The sequence below is a fragment of the Plectropomus leopardus genome, chromosome 17 (assembly GCF_008729295.1).
Source record: "Plectropomus leopardus isolate mb chromosome 17, YSFRI_Pleo_2.0, whole genome shotgun sequence".
Lineage (NCBI taxonomy): Eukaryota > Metazoa > Chordata > Actinopteri > Perciformes > Serranidae > Plectropomus > Plectropomus leopardus.
In genome coordinates this window covers 23,552,596-23,575,991 of record NC_056479.1, presented here as the reverse complement: position 1 = coordinate 23,575,991, position 23,396 = coordinate 23,552,596, and the positions used below count along the sequence as shown (strand labels likewise).

General features: G+C 41.5%; 1 protein-coding gene and 1 long non-coding RNA gene across 2 annotated transcripts in view; one reads left to right on the top strand and one right to left on the bottom strand.

Annotated features, from left to right (window-relative positions):
• The window catches only part of LOC121956057, a 7,693-nt gene extending 4,875 nt beyond the window's left edge, over positions 1-2,818 (bottom strand). Inside the window, exon 1 of the long non-coding RNA XR_006106665.1 lies at positions 2,751-2,818. This is a non-coding gene — a long non-coding RNA (uncharacterized LOC121956057). The remainder of the gene's footprint in view (positions 1-2,750) is intronic.
• LOC121956055 (mucin-5AC-like) lies at positions 2,814-23,396 on the top strand. Its single transcript, XM_042504138.1, has 5 exons — positions 2,814-3,522; positions 4,830-4,997; positions 14,502-14,626; positions 15,025-18,091; positions 21,178-23,396. Exons 1-5 carry the CDS (start codon positions 3,070-3,072, stop codon positions 21,793-21,795), a joined length of 4,431 nt encoding a protein of 1,476 aa, XP_042360072.1. The 5' UTR covers positions 2,814-3,069; the 3' UTR covers positions 21,796-23,396.

The window sequence follows — 23,396 nt, the reverse complement described above, 5'->3', positions numbered from 1 at the left end:
TAAGTGACTAATGGGAACAGTTTTTTAAACTGGTCCAGTGATGAGCGAGAGTGCTACAGCCAGCAACAAAAAGAAAACACCGCCATGTAACTACTGGGGACATTTTAGCTAATGCTAATTCCCCACACGAGCAAGGACTAAACTGAGCATGTGCAGTGAATGAGGTGATTCGTAGCTCGTTTCTGATTGGAGAAACTGAAAGTCTTACAAAACATCCTGTGTTACAACCGTCCCCGGTCTCCCCTACATGTACATATTAAATGATGAGTTTCTCACAGAGAGAGCACGTTATAATATCATCCTCCTGCAGAGTAATAGCCAGGCTGCCCTTCAGCCTTTACTGCACTCTCCCTTTGTCCGACTTTTTTATAGAGTATCTAATGACTCGTAATAACGCTGCATCACACCCAAGCTGCACAGATCAATGCAGGCTGCATCATGTGACTGTAATTTACTGATAATCAGGTTCTTTGTAGTTTCCAGTTTAAATGAGGTTATTAAAAAAATGACTTCTAACCTTGAGGCTGTGTGTTTGATTTGGCAGCCGTCCTTGTTGTCTTTTATTGTGAAGGGTTGCGTAAATCCAACTGTAATTAACTTCTTGGTATTGTCAAGTCTCAGAAAACTCTTGTTGAACGTACCTCGGTTCTTACAAAACATCAGACGACTAAAGATTATAGGTATAGATTTCAGGGGGACGCAGGGGACATGCCCCCCTAAAATGCCCCTTTAACCTAAACTTACGCCCTTGGTTCAAATGGTAGGTGAGCATGTAGTTTTTGGTTTAACCCTTTGAAACTGGAGCAAATAGATTTGAATTCTTACAAAGGGCAATATAATAATTATAATAATGTGCTTTTAATGGCGCTGATAAGACACTTTACGTCAGTTAAAAATTATCATTAAATAGAACGCAATAAAATATACACATTATTCAAAAAAGGAAAATTGCCAAAAATTTAGCAAGAAATTACTAAAAAGTACGAGAAAACTCCCAGAAAATTAGTTTTAAAATAGGAGGGAAAAAAGAAAAGAAACAATTAAAAGAAAATATAATATTCGGTTACATAGTTTTAAAAATGTAACTATGATAATCATAATATACTCTTTCCCTAGCTTTTGTCTTTAGTTCCCTTAATTTTTTTTCACTTGTTTTTTTAAAACAATTTTCTAAATCTACTATTTTCCTTAAATGTGTTTTTCATTTCATGCCAAGTTGCTCATTGCCTTTTTCCCCATATTTTTTTTATAGAAAATGCACAAATGTGCTGAAAATTCAAAGGTTTCCATACTTGTGATAGACGTCTGAAAGCAGCGCAAGAAAAGTGATTTTGCGACAGGTTTCAAAGAATTACGACGCTGTTCTTGATAATGGTTATTTTCAATGATAAATGTTTATTTAATATACAGTCTATATGGTCTGTTCCCTGCAGTTATTGTTTTTAGATCACATCAATCAGATCCTAATCTCTTCATCTTGTTTTTGCCTTTCTATAAAGTAATTATGTGGTTCATTTTGGTCTTTTGAAAATACCTTGTGCGGCTCTCTCATGCTGGCAGGGGAGTTGGGAAACATGACAGAACAGGTAAAACGGGCACGGCTCAGTTATGTATGATCTGCTGATGATTTTCAGGCGATGTCTCATCTGTTTGAGGAACTGGCACTCTAATGATTTAACGAGAAGTTGAAAAGGGAGGGATTGAGACGTTAATCACTTCATTATCCAGTAAAATTCAAACGCACATACCGGCATCTCTCCTCTCAGTGGAGTACTGTTACACAGTGGTTATACTTTTGTGGTTGTGGTTAAGTACTTAAATTGGGGTTTTTTTCAGACTATCTGTACTTTACTGAAGTTTTTAAGTTTTCTTCAACTTTCACTTTACCCCACTACATTTCCTTAATAACATGTAAACTTTTACTTTACATTTCCTCTTAGCATTTTAGTAACTTTCTACAAAATAGGGAAGAAACTGAGGAGGATGGACAGATGGACGGACTACTGAAGGAATGAGAGGGAAGGAAAAAATGGGTTTTGTTCTTTCAGTCCTTTATGTTGGAAAAGAGTACCTTGTTTTTCTTGAAGTTTACGTACACTTCTTTTTTAAGGTCATACGAAGAAATAAACTTGCGCTTTCGTTTTTATGAACAGCGTTTCCTTGTACTTTTATTTTCAATACTTTACTAAATGTACTAAATACTACTAAATTTAATATGATGAAATGACTTTTGTTATTTAACAAAAAAGTAAATATCAGATACTTCAATACTTTAACCCAAAAAATATTCTAATAAAGGGACTTTAACTTTTACCAAAGTCATTTTGTGGAAAGATATCTGTACTTCTCAACAAAGGAGACTAGTAATTATTGCTTTATTCTAAGCAAATTCACAAAATTCTGATTTTAGCTTTTTAATAGCATTTACTTGTAGTTTTATACATTCAATGCTTGAGTACATTTAATATGATACATTTACTTTTAATACTTAAGTATAGTAAATATCAGCTACTTTGAGAATTTTACTCAAGTAATATTCTAATGGGTGATTTTACCTTTTTCCAGAGTAATTTTCTGGTAAGATATCTGTACTTTTACTCAAGTATGGCTTTCAGGTACTTTATCCACCTCTGGTATTTCTCAGTCCACAGCACACAAACACACACTGTCGGAAAGCCGTGCAGGTCACGTGACAAAGGTGCGCATGTTTCTGTGTGTGTGGGTGGGTGTTGCGCCTGTCAGGGTCACACCTGTCAGGCGCTGCCGTCGGCGGGGTGTCACTCAGTCTCTCGCTCTGTCTCCAGCCGGTCAAGTGCTTCATTTGCAACTGGAAATGACAATGGCGGAGTGTTAGTGCGCTATGGCCGGTCACAGGACTTACAGCCGCAGCAGGAGACCACATGAGGTGATGTGTAACAAGTCTGGAGCTGAACTGCTCAGCTGTTCAAACAACAGAGGACCAAACATAACATTTTTAAGGAGCTTTCTTTGACCAAAGTTTAAGGAGAGGGACAATCAGGTTAAACTCGGATTACTTTTAAAGTTTTACTTTACTTTTGAGCTCGAGACATGGCTCTGTCCCAAATAATATGCCTGGACGATAACCACGTGAACCCGCGGACACACGAGTCCAAACCGGAGTTCCTGTACTGCGAGGACCAGCGGCTCGCGCTCGAGGCTTTCCTGCGGGATGGTCGCGAGGGGTTTGTTAAGTACCTGGGGGCTCGTGGCCTGCGTGGCTTCCTCTCGGACCCGGAGCTGGAGACTCTTGCCGGGGCGGTGGAGCCCTATGACCCGGGCGCGGAGCTCTTCCCGGAAGATGCCGAGGAGGACGAGCCCCCGCTGTCAGAGCACTACTGGCCCGACCTGTCGGACATGTCCATCCCGCAGATGGACCTGGGCTGGCCGGAGAGCATCTCTTTTCGGGGGGTGACGCGCACTACTGTGTACACGCAGCCACCGCTCGAGGACCAGGTGCACATCAAAGAGGTGGTCAGGAAGATGATTGCGCAGGCGCAAAAGGTATGTTAATAGCCATGGGTGAATTTTGAGTGATGGGCTCCTGGGCACAAACATACAGACGCCCTCTCCACCTCTTCTATCAAGACACAGATACTTACTCTGTCTCTTTGCAGCTGTTTTGTGCCTCTTTGTTACTGTTTTGAATCTCTGCGGTTTTATTGTGTCTCTTTGTAGTCATTTTGTATTTCTTTGGGGTCATTTGAGTCTCAATGGTCATTTTTATGTCTCTGTAGTCAGTTTGAGTTGTAGTTTCTTGCATAGCTTTTTGTGTTTCTTTGTGGATGTTTTGCCCCTTTTCATAGTTGTTGTGAGTCTCTGTGTCTTTCTGCAGCAGTTTTGGATCTCTTTTCTCTTTCGTTTTGTGTCTGTCTGAAGTCTCATGTTTCTCTGTGGTCATTTTGAGTCCCTGTCTGTTCAACACATTAATCTGAGTGATAAATTGAAGTTAACTCATTCCACATGTCAGCAGCATAAAGCAATAAAACAACCTCCAATTAAACATATAAACAGTTTAGGGTGTTTTGCCGTATATAAAATATATTTTTTGAAAATATTTACTTTTTGTTTAGCTCTGTAAGACCTATTAGCCAACAGTTGATCTGTATTTCTGTGTTTCTGTGCTCTCCTGTGTTACATATACATTAATGAATGTCTGAGATGGTGACCTGCTGGTGACACTTACCGTGAGCAGCCATGCCTCTCAGTCAGTATGAGGTCAGAGTACAGACTGATGATGACCAAGTGAGACAATCAAGAGTAAAGTGCAACCCGATTAGACTGCTTTATCAGGGTCTAGTGCTGCAAACTGTAACATGGCAGCATGTGTGTGATGTTTGATATTTGCATGATTCCGGGTAGCATCGCCTATTAGTGTGCTACTCTCTGTTCTTGCAGCTGACTCATTCGAAGGCACTGTGACATGTTTTATTTCCCAGCAGCTGTTCTCAGTAGCATGTTACTCAACTGAAACATCCCATGGGCATTTTCATTATGAGCTTCTGACAGAAAAAAAATATTGGTCATATACAATCTGTGGAGAGCTGGGAGAGCATGCATACATTGAATTATCGCCTGGAGAGTTTTCTTTTGCACATAAAAAACATATGAGGTCATATTTTACTCAAACCTGTGGAGCAACTTGAATCTTATTTGTTTTGGCAGAGAAGGGCAAACACTGTAATGTTTGCATGTACATGTATGCTCGCATTAACCTCAAGCTACTTGTAAGCATAAACTATGTATGCATGCATATGTGCAAGAATGTCTGTCGCGTGTCTTATGTAGTTTTGGTCTGTGTTTGTCTGCAGGTAATCGCAGTGGTGATGGATGTGTTCACTGATGTCGACATTTTCAGAGATTTGATAGATGCTGGCTTCAGGAGGAAGGTTTCGGTCTACATCCTGTTGGAACGCACAATGCTACCTCATTTTCAGTCCATGTGTCAGAGGGCTGACATGCATGCCGGACACCTCAAGGTGAGTCAGCGGTTTAGTATCAAAGAGCAAGGCTTAGTTAAGTTAGAACAAGTAAAAATTAAAAAATAATTATCCATCTGGGGAGTAAATACGTGCTCAATAAAAGTCCATGGCAATTTTCTAATTAGATTTTTTGCCACCTGAAAATGAAAATTGTGACCTGATGGCTGAAAACACTAAAGAAGTGGGTTAACGCTGGAGTGATTGGTTTTCAATACAACTAGACTGTCTATGCAATAGAGAGACGAAAATAGTTTTGAAATTGGTGTTCGATGAGAAAACAGAAAAAGGACTTTAGTATTGCTCTTGCTCAAGAAGTAGAAAACTTTCAAATGCCAGAAAACACTCCCACTGGTGTGTGACGTAATGCAAATTTGTATGAGAGAAATAATGGTGCCTGGCCAGCAAGAAACAATCTCATGTTAAAGTAAAACAGTAAGCCAAAATATGTTTCTGGAAAAAAACAGAATTTTAGTTTGATCAGCGCTGCCCAGTTTTACTGTTTGATTTCCGTTTTTCGGTCCCTGTTTTCACTGTGTAGGAAGCATATGGCGCCCACTTCCTGTTCACAAACTCTCGCTATTACAGCTAAACAATTAAATGTGTTTCTAAAAACATTGTAGGCCAGAAATAGGCAATCTTAATTTATGTTTGATCAGCACAGCCTAGTTGTACTGTTTGATCGGACTTTGGTCAGAGTTTGAGAGACAAAGAGAGTGGGTCTGTCTCTTGATGCACTAATATACTCTTATCTAGGTACTGTTAGACTGAGGGAAATTTACCACAGTTCAGCTACACATACTGCCCACATTGTTTTAATACAAAGCTGTTTTAAAATGGTGAAGTATCCCCCTAACATTCAGCTTCTCATTTCATGGCAGCCTGGCTATATTTTTCTCTAGACCAACTGTGTCAAAGGTCATGATCACCAGAATACTAAGCTGACAGAAAACAAAAGCTCATTATTAACTGTGTGAGGACAAAATGTCGTAGTTCCTTCATCGTGAGTACTAATTATGTGTGAATCTTTGAGCTTTGGATAGTGGTTGTAGGAATTTCCAGATGTTCGGACACGCAGAAAATAATCAGCTCATTTTGAGATCTTTAAGGCACTGCTGTATAACGCAATGAATACAAAGTATCATTTCAAAAAAAAAAGATGAGCAATTGAAGTCAAGAGGTTTTCGTTATGCACAGATAAGTGAAAGCACATGCCATTCCTCCCTTCTCTCCCTCTCTTTCTCGTTCACACACACTCACCAGATCTCAAATAACAACCAGCAAACCCTCCCACCTGGCACTGCATCATAGACGAATCCTTTACCTTGCTGTGTCTACTTTGACTGTTTTATTCTGTAATTGGCTGGCTACCATGAAAAACACACGCTAGAAAACACATCTGGGTCATGCTGGGACATGTAAAATTGAGTTACGGGGAAAATACAACTGTTTCTTCAGTAAGACATAAATCTTTTAATCAAACTGCCAAGTCAGCCTATAAGAGCATCACTGTAAATGAGTTTGGTGAGCATCTAGTACTGCAGTATTTGGCAGGTAGGAGTCAGACTTTTTACTTGCTTGCTTCAGTGCGACCACTTTGTTCCTCCTTTCTAAAGAGGGATCATGTTGATAATCCAACATACAGAAGAAGCAGGGCTGGAAAATTTCCACAAAGGCTCCCAATGTGCTAATTAAGTTCAAAGTGACATGAGATATAAAATGTTTTAGATTAGTATTTGGCAGGCGGATGTGAGATATTGAAGATGCAGAAAGCCGTGGTTACGAGACCTCAAGAGAAACGAACACATGAGCACAATGCATTTGCACACTGGGTGTGGACACAAATGCATGTGCATGTGTTGACAGAAATATTGACACAAACACCTACATATCCTGCAGATATACAAGAACAGGCCTACACACACACAAACACACACACACACACACACACACACACACACACACACACACAGAGCCAGTGTATATCTTGGAGGAATAAAAGTGCAATGCAAAGGTACGGCCTCAGTACCATCTGTATCTGGATTTTAAATGAGGCAGCAGATATTTTACAGTGTCAATTGTCAGTTTGTACTTTACAGATGTAAACACAGGACACTGACACATGACAAATGATTGACAATGTTTTTCAGCTGTTTTCTACCTGGTTGTTATCTACCTTAGGCTTAAGCCTGGAGGGACGCATGCATTCGGTCTTTTGTGCTTGTGTGTGTGTGTGTGCATGCGTGCGTGCGTGCGTGCATGCATGTGTGTGTATGCATTTGTCTGTCAAGGTCTCCATCTTTCTGTCCACAGGCAAGCTTGCAAAGTACTGGACTATGCTCAAGGACCTCTCAAGGTTTCGGTGACTCCCAATTGTTGAGAAACTTGTTTTATGGACTGTTTTAAACCATCATCGACTGTTGACTCCTCAGTCTTCTTAAGGCCCAGTCACAGCAAACCAACATCAAAGAACTAGCAGAAACAAAAGCCCTATGCTGCGTTGCCTCAAATTGCCGTGTCTCAGCCAAAAGGTGCACATGAACACACCAAACTGATGGACCAACCAGCATGTACGTTCTGCACCTGCATGAGAGGAGATACCCCTCCAGTAGACGACAGTAGCCTGTAATCTTTACTCAGAAAGGGAAACTGGAAGATAGTCTCGATGCTAGTTAGCCAGTTAGCACATTAACCACAACATCCAATGTTGAAGGAACAAGGCATAGTTAGTGTGTGCCAGTGAACAATAAAACGAAGCACTAGAAAACATTTCTTTGAAGAGCTCAATGGCTAAAGACAAACAACTTAACTTATAAAACAGGTTTGTTTCGACCTCACTCCCTCTTGACTTTAGGTCTTTGTTTACTTTCCTCACGTCCATTTTGTCCTCTACTGAGCTGAAACGCCAGTGAGAGTGATCTCATTCACCAACAGGCATCGCCGTTGCAGACACTGATTGAACAAAAAGCAGACGAGGGTTGACAAGGCTAAACGGTGCACAATACGCTACGGCAACTAGAGTAACAGACGGTCACTTACGGCCCAACATTGACCGACTGCCAACACTTGGCTTCGTGTGTCAAGGTCTTCAGCTAGCTGGTGAGGCCCCACAAATTTTCTTGCAATCGACTTGGCTAAAAACAACAAGCTTTACTGTCTGTTGCAGACCATATTTTGGCCTTTGTCATTGCTAAAAACCTGACATATGAAAAAAAGTTTGGTCTCACTTTATTACTTTAAACCAAAGCATCTGCAGATTAATTCCAACCATGATATGCTATTGTCCACTAAAGTTAGACACTTTTTCTGACTTTGCATACCCAAACCACGTCCAAGCAGCAGAAGTAGCCCCTCTTTTGGAAACGAGCTCTTCCTTGTTTTGAGTAGGGGGGTCGGTGTCAGTGTCTCGTGCTGAATCCTCACATTCAGTATCGCTTTTCAGTTCCTCCATGTTTGTTTGGTGCTGTGCATTGTGTAAATGCGCAGCACCAAACCAGCGTCTCATTCCACATTGGGAGTGTAATTCCAGCAGACACAGCACAGCACCGTAGAAGCTGAGAAAAATACACACCTTGTCTATTTTTGACAGAGCTGAAATGCATCACACAGAACAAATAGTTTTCCCGCTTCAGGCATTGTCTGTGAAATAAAGATACAATATAACTATGAGGATTAATGTATTTTTAACAACTAAAACACAGCTACAAATCTATGATCCATGTCGCTCATCACCAGACTTTATATGACATTAACTCTGCCTGTAGGCTATAATAAAGTAGGAAGTAACAACAATTAGTCCAATAAAGAACCCACACATAGCTGACGTACCTCTGGTAGAAGCACAAATATTATGTAAAAGCTACCAGTCTACAATATGTCTTCTTTACAAGAACTGTCTAGAGTGGCTGCGGTCACCCCCCGAGATCTGCAGTGCACTTTTCTAGTTCTCATAGCAACGACTTGCTTATTGAAATATCTAGCATTTTGTTCTTTTTACCTAAAGTCTTAATGATGGGTCATTTATGTTTTGGGCCTCAAATCTAAACTCAGCGTGCAAACCTGTCCTCAGTAATACAGCTGTATAGTGCACTGTCAGCCTCAAGCTGCCCCACATTTAACTGAGTCAACTGTTTGATCACAAAAAGGCTGCATTTAGAAAACACAGCCTATGTCGCAGTTTTCCTTTATGGTTTCTTATTTTGCAAAGTGTTTTCAATCAAGTGTCAGTGTGGATGTGTTATCACAGTAAACTTTGAGCAGGACTGAAGTTCACATGCAGTTATCAACCAACAGTAGCACAAGTGAACCACTCCGGCACTGACACCTGAGAAATGTTGCAGAACCACATGTGAAGCAATCATTATTTCAACCTTAACCGACCCTGCTGGCATCACACATTGACGTTTATTGTGAATAATTGAAATAGCTGGCTGTTTTGTTTTGTCTATGCCACTGTGTGGTTCACTCGCTCTCGACAAATGGATCCTTTGTTTTAATGGAGCTCAATGAGGTGTTTTTCAGCTGGCATACTTGGAGCACAATTGGCCAAAACAATTCTATGTGTCTGTATCTTGGTCGTATACTCTGACTAGGCTGGGATCTGTATCCTTCACTGTAAGCTTTTGACAGACTCCTATGACTGTGCTTACTATGTGGCATCCCAGAAAAAACTGTTAGCCCAGGGTGCAGCTGTCCAAGTGGCAGTTATGGCCAGTAAAAGTGATGAGCAGCTAACGTAAAATCTCCCACACCATTGGGGAGCCGAGTCTGGGCTGCTGAATTGAGAGGGTGATTGGCAGGAAGAGCAGAGGACAGGTGTGACAGCTTGTGGACAGCTTGAGTTATCACTGTTCTCTGTAAGTGACAAGAGGAGTAGGTGGAGAAGCGGATAGACAGGATGGGAGGTGGAGCAGATGAGTTGCGGGATGAGTATGTAGACAAAGAGGTGCCAGATTCTTAGATACTTCTTACTCCTCAGTCATCTGAAGGGGTTTCTGGGCATGTTACAACTCCATAACAGTGACCTTTTGACCTGCTAGATGAGGACTGAGAGTATCTTTTTGTGAAAGCTACTGTGCACTGTGCAATTAAACCTTGTTTGGTGGTAATATTTCCATGTAAATTCCTTTCAAGGACAGTTTAAGCACTCATCTTGTACAGTTTAGAGCTGAGTTTGCACACAGACTGGAATTTGCTGATTTGATCAAATCAGTAGCCAAAGGAATGCACTGAGGGAAAGTAGAGTTAAGGGTGGGACCAAAGGAGGGAGGAAAACAAGTGTCTCTACTGTGAGACACACCAGGAATAATCTGGCGCATCAAGATAACTGGTTATATAATGTTTTGGCTACATGACCCTGAGTTCAGGACCTGCCCCCCTCAGACATGTGTGGCACATGATGTTTCGTCCCCAAATCAGATCGTCGAGATCTTAACTCACAACAACAAAAGTAATGGCAACAGCTTACAAACAGCTAGACATCTGTTAACAATGTTTGAAAGACAACAGTCACACGAAAGCTGCAAGTCACATTTCTCATATGCATGAGGAACCACATCGTGGCTCTTTGCCATATTGCGTAACTGTACTAGGCATAGGTTGCAGTTTTTGTTGGACACCTTGTTATCCCACATTTCTTTGAAACAATGGATCAAATATACCCTATGTCTAAAGAAGTCCTATGCAACACTCAGAGCATTAATGTAGCATTCAACCATTATTTGCCACATAGCTATAGCGGAATAATGGCACCCTGAGAAGAAAGTGAAGTCATGCTATCTCTGTGAGCTTCTCTGTGAGCTTCTCTGTTCTTTGTTGCAGTTTAATTGTACATGTATGCTAGCGTATGTGAGTCCCTGTGATTGTGTCTCCCTAGCTAACTCTTCGATGTTACTATGCACTGTTCTCACAAGGCATTTGTTGCTCATATGTTGCTCATATGTTGCTCATATGTCATATGTTATATGTTGTCATCACAGAAGCGTCAGTCCCACGGTTTTGCCCGAGGTTAATAATGTTTGCTCTGCCAGCACTATTGCTGTTGTTAGTGCTATTTATGTTCGCACAACTAGCTGTTAGCCACCAGCTTAGCCACCTCCATGTTGAGAACAGTGTGTAGACAATCCCACCTCAGACTCATTATCATTAAATTATATAAATATTCTGTATGATGCATACAGCCCCTTTATGGCCCATTATTAACACCTTGCAAAGCTGCTGTATCTACCATTGACTGATCACCAACATAAACCAAACACCTGCATTACATGATATTTCCTGACTGCTTCCAACACCTAAACACTCCTGAGGACAAACAAACTCTGGATTTTGGGATACCAAGAGCTGCAGTAGATGTCTTTCAAATTACGTTGAAAAAGTTACATATGTCCATGCCAACAGTATGATGCAGTTTTTGTATTTCTAACATTCATTTAAGGGATACTATGCAAAATATGTTAACTGTTTGTGAAAGCAACATCCAAACTAATAGAGAAGTTGATATTTTAGCAGGCTAACTGAGCTGACCATTGGCACCTGTCCAACAGAACAGGCCAATTCTGCAAAACTTCATCTTAACATCAACTTAACCTTTGTTCATCCCCATCCTCTCTTTCCATGCTTGCCTACAAAAGTAAAAGTCAAAGTTAATCTCAGATTAACTCTTGTTTTGGAACGAGCGTTTTTTGTTGCTTTATTAAGTCCTGACCTCACTTGTGTGCTGTCATTGGCAGTCGTCTACATGTCCAGAACACAGAAAATACAGGCAGAGAGCAAGGTCTCTGCAGAAAAATACACCATGACACACTTCTAATGCCTCATAAATGATGATTGTGCAGGATTAGTTTGTATGAGTCCATACATTGTTTTGAAGGTAATCCTGGCATAGTATACCTTTAAGAACAGATGCTGGTCGGCATGTCTGTTCCAAAGAAAGAAAAGAAGAAAAGACAAGCAAACAAGGGATGAGTCAGAGTAGGAAAACTGAGAAAGACGAGATAGAGAAAGTGTTTAGCTTGAGCTCCCTTTCATGTGTTATCTCTTCTCTGAAATGTTTTTATGACTACAGCACCATATACTGCACCTCCCATTAATTATCATAGTTAAATGTTGGCAGCACTCATTGAATATATTGCTTTACAGCTATGCAGTCACACCTTCAGGCCTGTGAGAGTGGCTGTGTTTACATGTGCACAATGTGACAAAAAAAAACATATACTAAATTCTTCACTGTATGACTATGCAATTATAACAACTGTAATAATTTTATACAGCACCTTTAAAAACAGAGTTTACAGAGAGTTATGAGAAAAAGCAAAAGCAGAAACAGGATACTGAGAAGGTAAATGTAGTGATTAAAAGCTAAAAAAAATCAAGGATAAGTTAAGATAAAATTAAAACAAGATGATAAAAAATGCAAGATGCAAAATGTCAGTATAAATAGGGTAAATGTAGCTGCTATGTAGCCCGGGGCTGGACCCAGACCAGCTTTAAAAATGATCATCTTAAAATCTATTCTAAATCAAACATGAAGCAAATGGAGAGAAGCCAGGTTTGGAGTGATTCGATGTTGTCTGTTTAAATCAGTGAGAAGCATAGCTGCTACATTTTGATATAGTTGATCGATTGTGCCACTATTAAGGTATATAAAAACATTTTCAAAGGCAACCTCATCTTACTGGACCAAACAACAAAATAACAAAAAAACAAGTGGGCAGAAAACAGAGCCCTGTGGGACACCAGATTCAAGTATTTTCTACCGTATACCATGTGTTTTTAGACAGAGATGGGCAAAACGGGCAAGTTGCAACAAAGACCAGCAAACTTAGTCAAGGTTATCTAGGAGAATGGTTTGGTCCGTGGTGTCAAGTGCTGCACATAAAGCATCAAGTAAAGACAAGAAAGAGATTAAATCAGGACCTATGGCAATTAACATGATGTTGGTTGTGTCAGATTTAATCACATAAGATGTGGTATATTTGCTCAGCAGTTTGAAAAAGTAGAGCAATTTACTTCAAAGAAAAGTGTCAAGTGTAGATTACTGCTTCTACTGTATGTGTGGCTGTAGGGTTTTTTTTATTATAAAGTCTATGTCTAACAAGTGCTGTGAGTCACATTTAAAGACTTCAGTTTGTTTAAACATCTTTTTGATACTGTTGAATATGCACATGAAAAACTTCAATCATAGTTCAAGAAAACTGGTTTGATTAGTATCTCTCGACATGACGTGCTTTACAGATTGTGAGCATGATTATGTGAGCTTGCATTCGTGTTTTAATTGCATTACAGTAGTTAAAGGATAGTGTTGGTGAGACCAACAAGTTTGATACAAGTTTCTTACCTATATACCTGCCTTTTTGATATAATTTATCAGCATCCAGTGGCCATCAATCAGCTAACAAATCAATGAAAGGAAATGAAAGGAAAAGATAAGGTCATCTCATAAAATCATAAAAACAACATGTTTTTTGTTCTTGATACTTCATGCTATTAATAGTTCTTTTGACTGTAATTTCGGGTTAAAGATGAGGTAGGTAGAAATCTGAAGAAGAAAATGCATCCTCCTCCTGCAGCTCCCCCCATCAGACGACCACAGTCATATTTCGCCATCACCGCCCCACCATCCCTACTGTGTCCCCAGGGATGAGAGTAGGCAGCTGATAGGGAGAATGACCTTTGTCTGGCAGCTGTAGTGGCTCGAATTCGGCTAGTACAAACCCCGCAGCACCAGGTGTCACAGCCTGCTGGTGGACAGCGGCAGCGCCAGTCTAACCTGTGTAAACAGCAGCAGAAAGTCTGCTGAGCAGGGAGTCGGGGCTTTCCGATGCCCTGGAGCTGGGGTTTGCACTGGCTGCATTTTGTTTGCTGTGGCTACTGTCAGGGGATCTGTTAATCAGAGCTGCGGCCTGCTCTCTTCCCAGAGAGGTAGTCTGTAGCAGCGGGGACTGAGGCAGAAGACATGAGGACACTGTGATTCGTGGTTCAAGCTAATGTTAGCTACTTAATCGTGAACTTGAAGCTGCAGCTATGAGCATTTGGATACAGTCAGCAGAAAGCTAAACTATTTCCAATATTTTCCCTCCTTTTTTTGGTTGCTTTGCACCACTGCTGGGAAAGAAACCTTCTCTGCAGGATTCTCTTTTATTGAATCAGGCTTTCCCCAAAGGGATGTGTATGCAGATCTTCTTCTGTGAAACAGCCAATAGGAACGCACTCACCTGTAATTCGAAAAGTCTCCCCTCACGGGTTAGATTTTTTTAAAGCCTGAAAAAAGAGCTGAGAAGAGGTGCAGAAGTCCAGTTTTTTTTCTCCGTTAAAATTTAGAATGCCACAAAGTTAAATGAAAGTACAAAATGAAGTTATCATTGTTTTACAGTCTTACATCCCTCAGGCCATGAGTTTATAAAGTTTAGTCTGAAACTTTAAAAGGTATAACATCTATACTTGTGTGTGTGTGTGTGTGTGTGTGTGTGTGTGTGTGTGTGTGTGTGTGTGTGTGTGTTACAGAACCTGCGTGTACGCTGCACAGACGGAGCAGAGTTTTACACTCGGTCCTGCACCAAGGTCAGAGGGAGAATGGGGCACAGATTCATGTTCATCGATGGAGACAAAGCAGTGTCAGGGTCGTACAGGTTGGTGCGCTTAATGTGTGTGTTTGTCCGTGAGAGTGTGAGACAGAGGGAGACATGGTGAAATAAACAATTTATCTCTGTGTGTTCCACCTGTCTTTGTCTTTATGTGTGTGACATGGAAAGATACAAATAAAGAAAGCACTCTGTCTGTTTCAGCATTCTCTGCATACTAGACAAACTGGTTGTAAATGTATCCAGTGCACAAGAGAAACAAATGCATGTAGAGTGCAGTCACTAAGTAACTGGACAATGATGCATTTACATTTGGCTCTCACTACAGTTTGGAGTCTGCCTGGTACAGTTATTGCTGTTCACTTTTCAATCAAGAGGTGTTTGTTTTGTAACATATTGGTGTACTTAGAAGTAATCTAACATTTTATTTGCTTTATGTTCTGTAGTTTCACTTGGATGTCGTCGCGGCTTGACCGAAATCTCATCACCGTGACTACAGGACAGGCAGTGGAAACCTTCGACACGCTGTTTCGCATCCTTTACGCGACCTCCTCCTCGGTAGACCTCCGGCAGGTCGCCACAGAGCCTGAACCTGAGCCGGAGCCCATTCCACAGCCGGCCCCAGTAGCCCCTCCTTCTGCTGAGGTTGTTAGAAAACTGTACAACCCCAAATATGCACTGGTTGCTTTAGGCAACCCGAGCCCCACCCCTTCAGAGGAACCCAAAGAGACCCATAATCCAGAGGAACCCAAGAGCCCAGAAACCAAGAAGCGGAGGCGGAGGGGGGCGAGTAAAGGAGCCATACAGGAAGCTCCCATCCACCCCGGACTCGCTGATCTCGAGAAAGCATGCTTGATACCATACCTTCCCACCTGGCCTGAGCCTGACCCCTCAAGTGATGTAATCGGGTTTATTAACGTTCGTGACTCCAAAAAGCAGACTCAGGTCCATCTACAGAGATCTGAGATGTTTGAAAAAAGCCAAGCGATCAGGTTCAGCAGTCCATTTAACATGCCAAAGGAAATCCTTCCAGAGGTAGCCAAGCCCAGACAGTTCACTGCCAAACATGGGGAGATGAATAAACTCCAACCAGCACAAAATAAAACCAAAGCTGAGGAGTCTGTGGCAGGCAGAGCTCAGCCAGCACAATCCGATGCAGCACCTGGTGACATCAAAACTAAAGCAGAAACACCTGGAGAGAAATCACCTGCATCTGAGCCAAAGTGTGAATCCAAAAAAGACACAACAAAGACTCTCAACACAGAGAATGTAGTGCATTCAAACACACACACTAACAAAGATGTAGGCCAAAACACCACACCTCAGCTCAATGCACACACACCTCAACAATCCAACAACAAAGCATCCACTCCTAACACGGGCACTACCAACACCCTCCCCGGACTGAACAGTAAAAAAGAAACTGATTCAAACACACCACATGCTGTTGTCCACAAGTCGCATGCCCTGGAGACAAGCGGTACAAAGGCTGCACACCTGCATAGTCCTGCTGATGACACAGACTCACACACAGAGGTGACTGTTCACACGCAGCCACAAAACTCCTCTGAAATTGCACCCAACAGCTGCACATCTTCGTCTCCTACTTCTGTCAGCTCTGAAAACAATCATGTCTCCATCACCACAAGCACGACTACAAGCACCTCTTCTCCTTTGTCCTCCATCAGCTCCTCTTCCTCCAGTCCTCCTCTAATTTCATCTTCTACAACTCCCAATCCACCCCTCCCTTCTTCCTTAGCATCCCTGTCTTCAACTTCAACCCCCCCTGTCCCTAAACCTCGTACTGTCCAGCTCGTTATCAAAGGCGGCATCAGTGGCGATGGTCAGAAGCTGCCAGAGTTCAGTGTTGTCAAGAGACCTGAGGTCCACAACGTAGCAACTGTGGCGCCAGAAAAAGTGCCAGAGACTGTCCCAGAACTGCAGGACAACAGTGAAAGCACGACAGGAGCACAGAAAGATGCAGTAAAATCTCCAAGGCAAAGTTTGACCTCCCAAGAGACAAAGAATGAGGATGCAGTTGAACAGCCTGATGAAAGTGCAGGAATGCAGTCAGTCGTTGGAAATAACCTGGAAGCCAAGTCAGATGTTTTGATTACAGATATGCCGAAGGAAGAGAGTGAAAGTATTCAAGAAATAATTCCAAAAGATGTTGAGCCAAAGACTTTGACATCAATAGACTGCACACAGATAGACGGTGGCGCAGCAGTCGAGACAGAGATAAAGGCTCCAGAAAAAACGCTAACAGATTGTGAGCTGACTCAAGTGCCAAATGAAAAAAGTGAGAACGTGACAGAGCACAAAACATACCTTGCGAGATCACATGTACCTCAGAGGATATCATATTCTGAGTTGACTCCACAAGATGTGGATGTAGAATTTTTAAAATCTCCAACACACATATCCAAAGACAGTGCAGCCGCAGACACACAAGGCCAGCAAGATAACCCAAGTTTCATACCGCCACACCACATGGACAGCATGCCAAATACCGCAAAACATAACACACACGCCTCCGTCCAAGAACAAAATCCAAAAGCTCGAGGAAGCACACACACACCCGAAAGACCCCTGCGCTTGCCTCTCTCCGACATCCACACGCCCGACTTTCGTTCACCGACGCCTGACAGAGAATCGCGGTTGCTCACGGCTCTCGTGCGCACTCCGACACCAGACGGACATCTGCCGCCCACCCCAGACTCACGAACACATACGCCGGATCCGCGGGCATACACTCCAGACTATCGAACTCCAACACCCGACGGGTACACCTCCGCTCTCTCCAACACCTCAGAGGATTATTACGAATGTAGCGACTCTCCTTCCCATGAGCTTGCTTTAGAAAGAGCAGCTTCCCGCAATGACGAGGCGACGGAGGATCATGTTGGCCCAATGCTCAATAATACTTCTAACGTGACAGCGATCGCCACCAGTCCTGCATGCAAAAATTCGAACACTCGTGCTGCATTAGGCACCACAGACGGGAAGACCTCCAGCAGTGAAACACTGAGTTTATCTGGGCCTACTGGAGTCTCTTCTTCTTCTCCTTTACTTGAGAAGGAAATGTTGGTGGAAAAGGAAACCGCTTTTGAAGAAAATGGTAAAGAAGAGGAAGAAAATGGGGGTGTGGCTGAGAGGACAGAGGGAGATCACCAGGGGACGGAGAGGAGAGGCAATGAAGAAGCTAAGAGGACAGCAGACCATTTAAAACAAGGTGAAGATTCAACAGAGACAGAAGAAAAAAAACAGGAAGTCCAACCCCAAGCCCCGAAGAGAAAGAAGGTGATAAACCAATCAGCAACGGCTGAGGGAGGAGTGACTCCAGGAGAATTAACCAATGAGAGAACAAAGTCAAGGCGACGGTCCACAGGTGACCTCCAACCAAAAAAGACCTCTGAGGGAAAGCGATCAGACAAAGACAAAGTGGCAGTAAGACCCAGCAGCTTGGATAGAAGAGACAGGCCCCGGACAACCAGGGAGACAGATGGACAGAAGGTAAGAAATAATTCTTCCTCATCACACAATACTACTTTTAAAGCCACTGTTTTGGATAGTCTAAATAAAGTCGTGTACTTTTTAATGTTTAATTTTGGTCAGCGTGCACTGGCGACATAAAGGTTCAAGTTCAGATTCAAGTTACTTTGTTTGTACCTGTAAGTAGACTTGGTTTGCAGTATAAAATAAAGGCACCCAGTTGTCAGACACCAAAGACAACATGCAGGATAAAACATGACAAGAAGATAAAAGATAAAACATAATAAAAGATAAAACTATTAAAGCGCCACAGTGTTAATCAAAATGTTAAATGTCATGGTTGTCAGGCGCAAACCTCATACCTCCACATTTCACTATTTTTTTTTTCTGAAATTAATTTTATTGGTCCCCCTCTGCATCTATCTGTGGGTTTTACCATTTCTCAACCAATGAAATATATTTTAAAAGGCTTGCGACTAAACCTATCTCCATTGGATCCTTTGATAAGGACAGCGTTTTGTTTAATTGACACAAAGGGTAAGCACAGTTTACCCTCTTTTTGAGGCAACATGTTGGACGTTTTTCCAGCCTTATCTCATAAAAAGTGCAAATGGAAGTACTCTAAATAGGTTAAAGGAAGACAAAAGTATTTGTTCTCTCCTATTTGTGTTGTGGATTCATTCAGGCCCTGAAACACCTAGCCAATAACTGGCTCTCGGTCAATGTTGGGTCGTCTGTGAGCGTCTGTCACCCGAGTCTTTGCAGCGTATGCAACACTGTTTGCCTTCATCAGCCCTCACAATTACTCTGATTGGCAGTTCAGAAGCTACTTCTACCGGCCAGCTAACTTAGCTTAGCACAGAGACTGGAAACACAGGAAACAGCGAGCTCCAGCAGGAGAGGTCATGAGTCAGTGACAGCGTTCTAGACTTTGGTGCCAATTCTTTCAATGTCAATGGGGCGACCACAGAATATCACTATAACCCATCATATCTTTGCTCTTTTAGTTGTGACTGAAGAATGCTTTCATCAGACTAAAAAACACACGTTACATGATGTTTACTTATGTTTTTATCGAAACATGCATGTCCATTTCCTTGTAATGGGTCTCCAAACAGACTATTTCCACTCAGCAGCTGCATCTCAAGCCAATGTTTGGTCCAAGATAGCGTTACATCATGATACACAAACAAATGGGACTAGAAGAAGAACGTGCATATTTAGATGTTTTTTTGTCAAGTCAACATAATGTGTGTTTTTTAACTTTTTCACTTTAAGTTGAAACAACAAAGATATGATGGGTTATCATGTGAGTTACAGAAAAAGATCATTTCTCAATTATCAAGCTTATCCTCTAATGTACCTTGAAGGCTTACGTGACTTATGTGACAAGTTTGGCTCATGTTTAAAACTGTATTGTTAATATTTAATTATGAGGTAAATATAAATATTAATCACTTTTTGCTTCACTGTATTAATCGAAATTACTTTATCATGCTAAACAGACGACGCCAACACAGCATCAGCAGTTGGTGTGGACAAAATTTAATGTCCTGTTACAAAATTTAGGACTGCTGAAGTCATGAACTTTCACTAAGGTGTTACAGTAATTAGCTCTGATCTGTTAGTGCTCTGTCAGCTCCAAGGTCTGCTTTTTAAATATGTGTCAAATATTTCACAGTGTGTGTGTAATGCAACTTATTGCTACCTATATATTTATCAATCTAGCAGTCTACTGTGTATGCAGTGCACTATACAAAATGTCTGTTCTTGTGTGTCAAGGTCTATTGAATATGCACCAGCAGAGCGCTGCTAAGTTGAAACGCACGACACTTGTTCATTATTGAACAAGGAGGCTGTGTGCAAATTAAAGTGACATACATTTAATGAAGCACGGCGTGCCTTCATGCTGATGCAATATTGATGAAACAGTAAAAGATTGATAGTTTCACATTTATTGATGGTGGTTCAGCTCACTCACCGATGACCCGAGTCGTGGCTCTTTATCTAACAATAGTCCTTTCAAGTCAGTGAGGTGTTGCGGCATGTTTGAATTCACTTCTGTCATGTAATATTAACAGGAGTGACAATAAAACAGATCTCACATATGCACTCAAGTATCTCTCTTTTCCATTTACAGCAAAGCTTTTATGATACTCAGCACTGCATTTATGAGTGCAGAATTTTTATACTGCATGGTAAAGTTGCCAGCACACTTACAGAATACAATGTGAGAAACGGGTGTTTTAATAAACCCTAGTCAGATGTATTGATACCTCATGCAGAGAAGGAGGCGATTTCAATACACTCTAACTCCAGAGAGAGTTTATATATTTTCACTCTACAAACTCCTTCACCCAGAGGTTTAAAGTAAGAGTATGAGATCAAATATTCTCTCCAAAATAAATGATAGTGGTTGTGTTGTGAGGGCATTTATTGTGTGTTTTTCTAAACTATAACATACAAGTATAACTGACTTTTTTTTATTATTAATATAGCAGGTTTGCTTGTTATTATAACAAGTCTGTGCTATCGGAATTTTATTCCTTTATTAGAATTTGACCTTTTTTCCTTCAATGTATTTTTATCCGTTTTTTAGATGTCCGTCTTTTGTTTATATAATTTGGAGATTACTTCTGTTTTTTCACCTTTGATATGAATTAATAATTGAGATACATTTGATGTTTTGTATTGTGGCCTTGACATCACTGTTTTTCTGTCCCTGTGTATGTCTTCTATGTGTTTTCTATGTAAATTAGAGAACTGTTGATTGTCAGTTGTTTCGCTACCCTGAGTGGTTCGGATAATTAACCACACCTGCCACCATAGGGCTACTCAGCCTATTGGTGTGCATTATGTATAAATATAGGTGTGGTTTAATCTTTCCAACATTTTAAACTGACTAACATCCAAGTAGGATTGAAACATTGTCTTCATGAAACTTGTGTGGCATGGAGGAAGTGTGCAGGCGTTACTATTTTCTTGATGTACGCTGTTTTTGATAGCTGTGCACCTACGTGATGTGCGTATTACTTCCCTGTCTTAACGTGATACTCCATGTATCCATCATACATTTCTCCTTATTTCCACTCTTTATCTTTCGCTAGGTTTTGCATACTCTTCCCAAAGTTGCACGAGGACAGAAGCATGACAGTGGATCATCCTCCCCTTCCCGACCAACCAGACCCCCACAACCACTCTCAGGCAGCCAGGCCTTGGAGCCCCATTCCTTGGAAAGCCGTCAACAGAACCAGGCAGAGAGCAAAGGGCTCCAAGGTAATTCCCAGGATAATAACTCATCTCCTCGCAGACCGCCATTCAGACCACCTCCTCCAGCAGCAGCAGGTGCCGTTGGATCTGCTGCAGGACGGAAGCAGGCAGAAGCCCCCCACAGCCAGCAGACCTTCCTCTCTCGACAGCCTCTATCATCGCAGAGCAGGATGAGAGCTGGACAGATGCAGAATCAACATCCCTACCCGAAACCCCAGGTCTCGTTTCTGCACACACACTCAAGCAGAGAGGTGCAACTCCATCCTCGGTTCCACAACCAGATGGTATCACAGCAAGAACCACGTTGGCAGGAAGAAGGAAAGGGTCCATTTAGCTTCACTTTTAGCAGGCTGTACAACCTGAAGGGCCTAAAGGATAAGATGAACAAGCTGCCAGCACATAGCAAGAGAGGCAGCGCCAGCTCTCACGGCCAGGGACGCAAGAGCACGAGCTAGTCTGATACTGTCAGTCATCCTGGCATCGATTTTTTTTTATGTTACTGTATCGCATCAAGCCAGAGGAAATGCAATGCAAAAGAATTAAAGGAACAGTTCACCCCCAAATCAATGTAAACATGAATAGCGTTCACCTCGGCTGAGCTGTAACTTTAGTGAGCTCAGTAGTGCTCGGTGAGCTAGCAGTAGATGCACACTTCCTTCTGTGCTTTGATATGGTTGGCACATGGAAAGAAAATAGTTCCTACATGAAACTGCTCACAATAAAGTCTGTGGATTATCTTGTATCAACAGGTCATAATTTATGGACATTGCTGTTGCATTTGTCATATGTCTTTTTTGGTGCTTTGAGCATCACAAGCCAGGTGCCATTTGTTTCATTGTATTTAAGAGAAGGTAGACATTTCTACGGCCAATATCTCCAACACTTGACTTACACCAAAACAATCTAGACTGATTAACAGAACAACAGGTAAGAAAAAACATATGTTTTTCTTAGTTTCGGGTGAACTGTCCTTTTAAGGTAGAAAAAACTGTCTCCTTTGACCAGTTTTGTTTACTGTGAGAAATGCCAGAAATAACTGTTTTCAGAGCATCCCTCCTGTGAGCACATCAAAGACTTGGCTCTACAGCACCTTTTTTTCACCCTCGGGTTACTTCTTGCTGACGTTTTTAGTGAAGGTCTGAACTTTGACCTGTGACTCATGAATTGTGGGATTGGCCTGCTCCTGTCTCATCTGACAGAGGACCCACTTTAAGTCGTCTGCCACATGACAGAATGAAAATGCTTCTGTGCATGATGTTGCTCATTGCTGGACCAAACAAAGAGTGACTGGATGGGTAGTTTTTTTTCTCTTGGATTGTCATTTCTAGAAATGTCTTTCATGTCGAAAAATCCACCTGCTTTTTCTGACTGAACTCAGAGCTTTGAGCTTTAGGTGGTCGTGACCTCTGATGCCGTCAGTGGCCTGGACATCTGGAGCTGAACCATAGCTGCCTCTTCTAAATTATAACATGGTCTAGAATGGTTTTCTTGTTGCTTGTCCACCCACCAGGCCAGTTATTGAATAGATTAATAAAAGAGGGGCTTTTAAAACTATTTTCACATGAAAAATTGGATATTAAATATTGAAGCTGTTTATATGACCATCAAAACTTGGTAGATTTTTTTTCTGGCAGTAATATGGGATCTTTGGTTTGTGCAGTCTGAATGTGAATTTGTGCTTCCAATATACAGTTTGAGTGAGTGGGAGTCATTACAGTGCACATTAATTACGTTTGAAATGGGTACTAGTTAGGCCTGTCACAGTAATTACATTTTTTTTTTTTTTTTAAATTATTATTTATATCAGCCAAAAGCCATCAAAGTCGTGTCCATATTGTACAATATTGCCCTTGTGTTTACATACAAGTTTGTTTAGATAAGAGTATCACCAGCATTTTAGCCAGAATAATAAGACTTGGACGCAGCGTCTAAGCGTTTTTCACAGCACCTAAGCCAAATGAGCATGAAAAAAACTGTGCTGAGACACATATTGGTCTCATTTCTGGTTATTTGTGTTTCGTTTTTGTTTTGTTTGTTTGTTTTTTCTTTCTTTTTT

What these genes read in the sequence shown, in the direction of transcription:
- LOC121956055 (XM_042504138.1), top strand. Translation starts at nt 3,070, where the DNA reads ATGGCTCTGTCCCAAATAATATGCCTGGACGATAACCACGTGAACCCG. An exon ending in TGATTGCGCAGGCGCAAAAG is followed by an intron (nt 3,523 to 4,829) that starts GTATGTTAATAG and finishes GTTTGTCTGCAG; the next exon opens with GTAATCGCAGTGGTGATGGA. An exon ending in TGCATGCCGGACACCTCAAG is followed by an intron (nt 4,998 to 14,501) that starts GTGAGTCAGCGG and finishes TGTGTGTTACAG; the next exon opens with AACCTGCGTGTACGCTGCAC.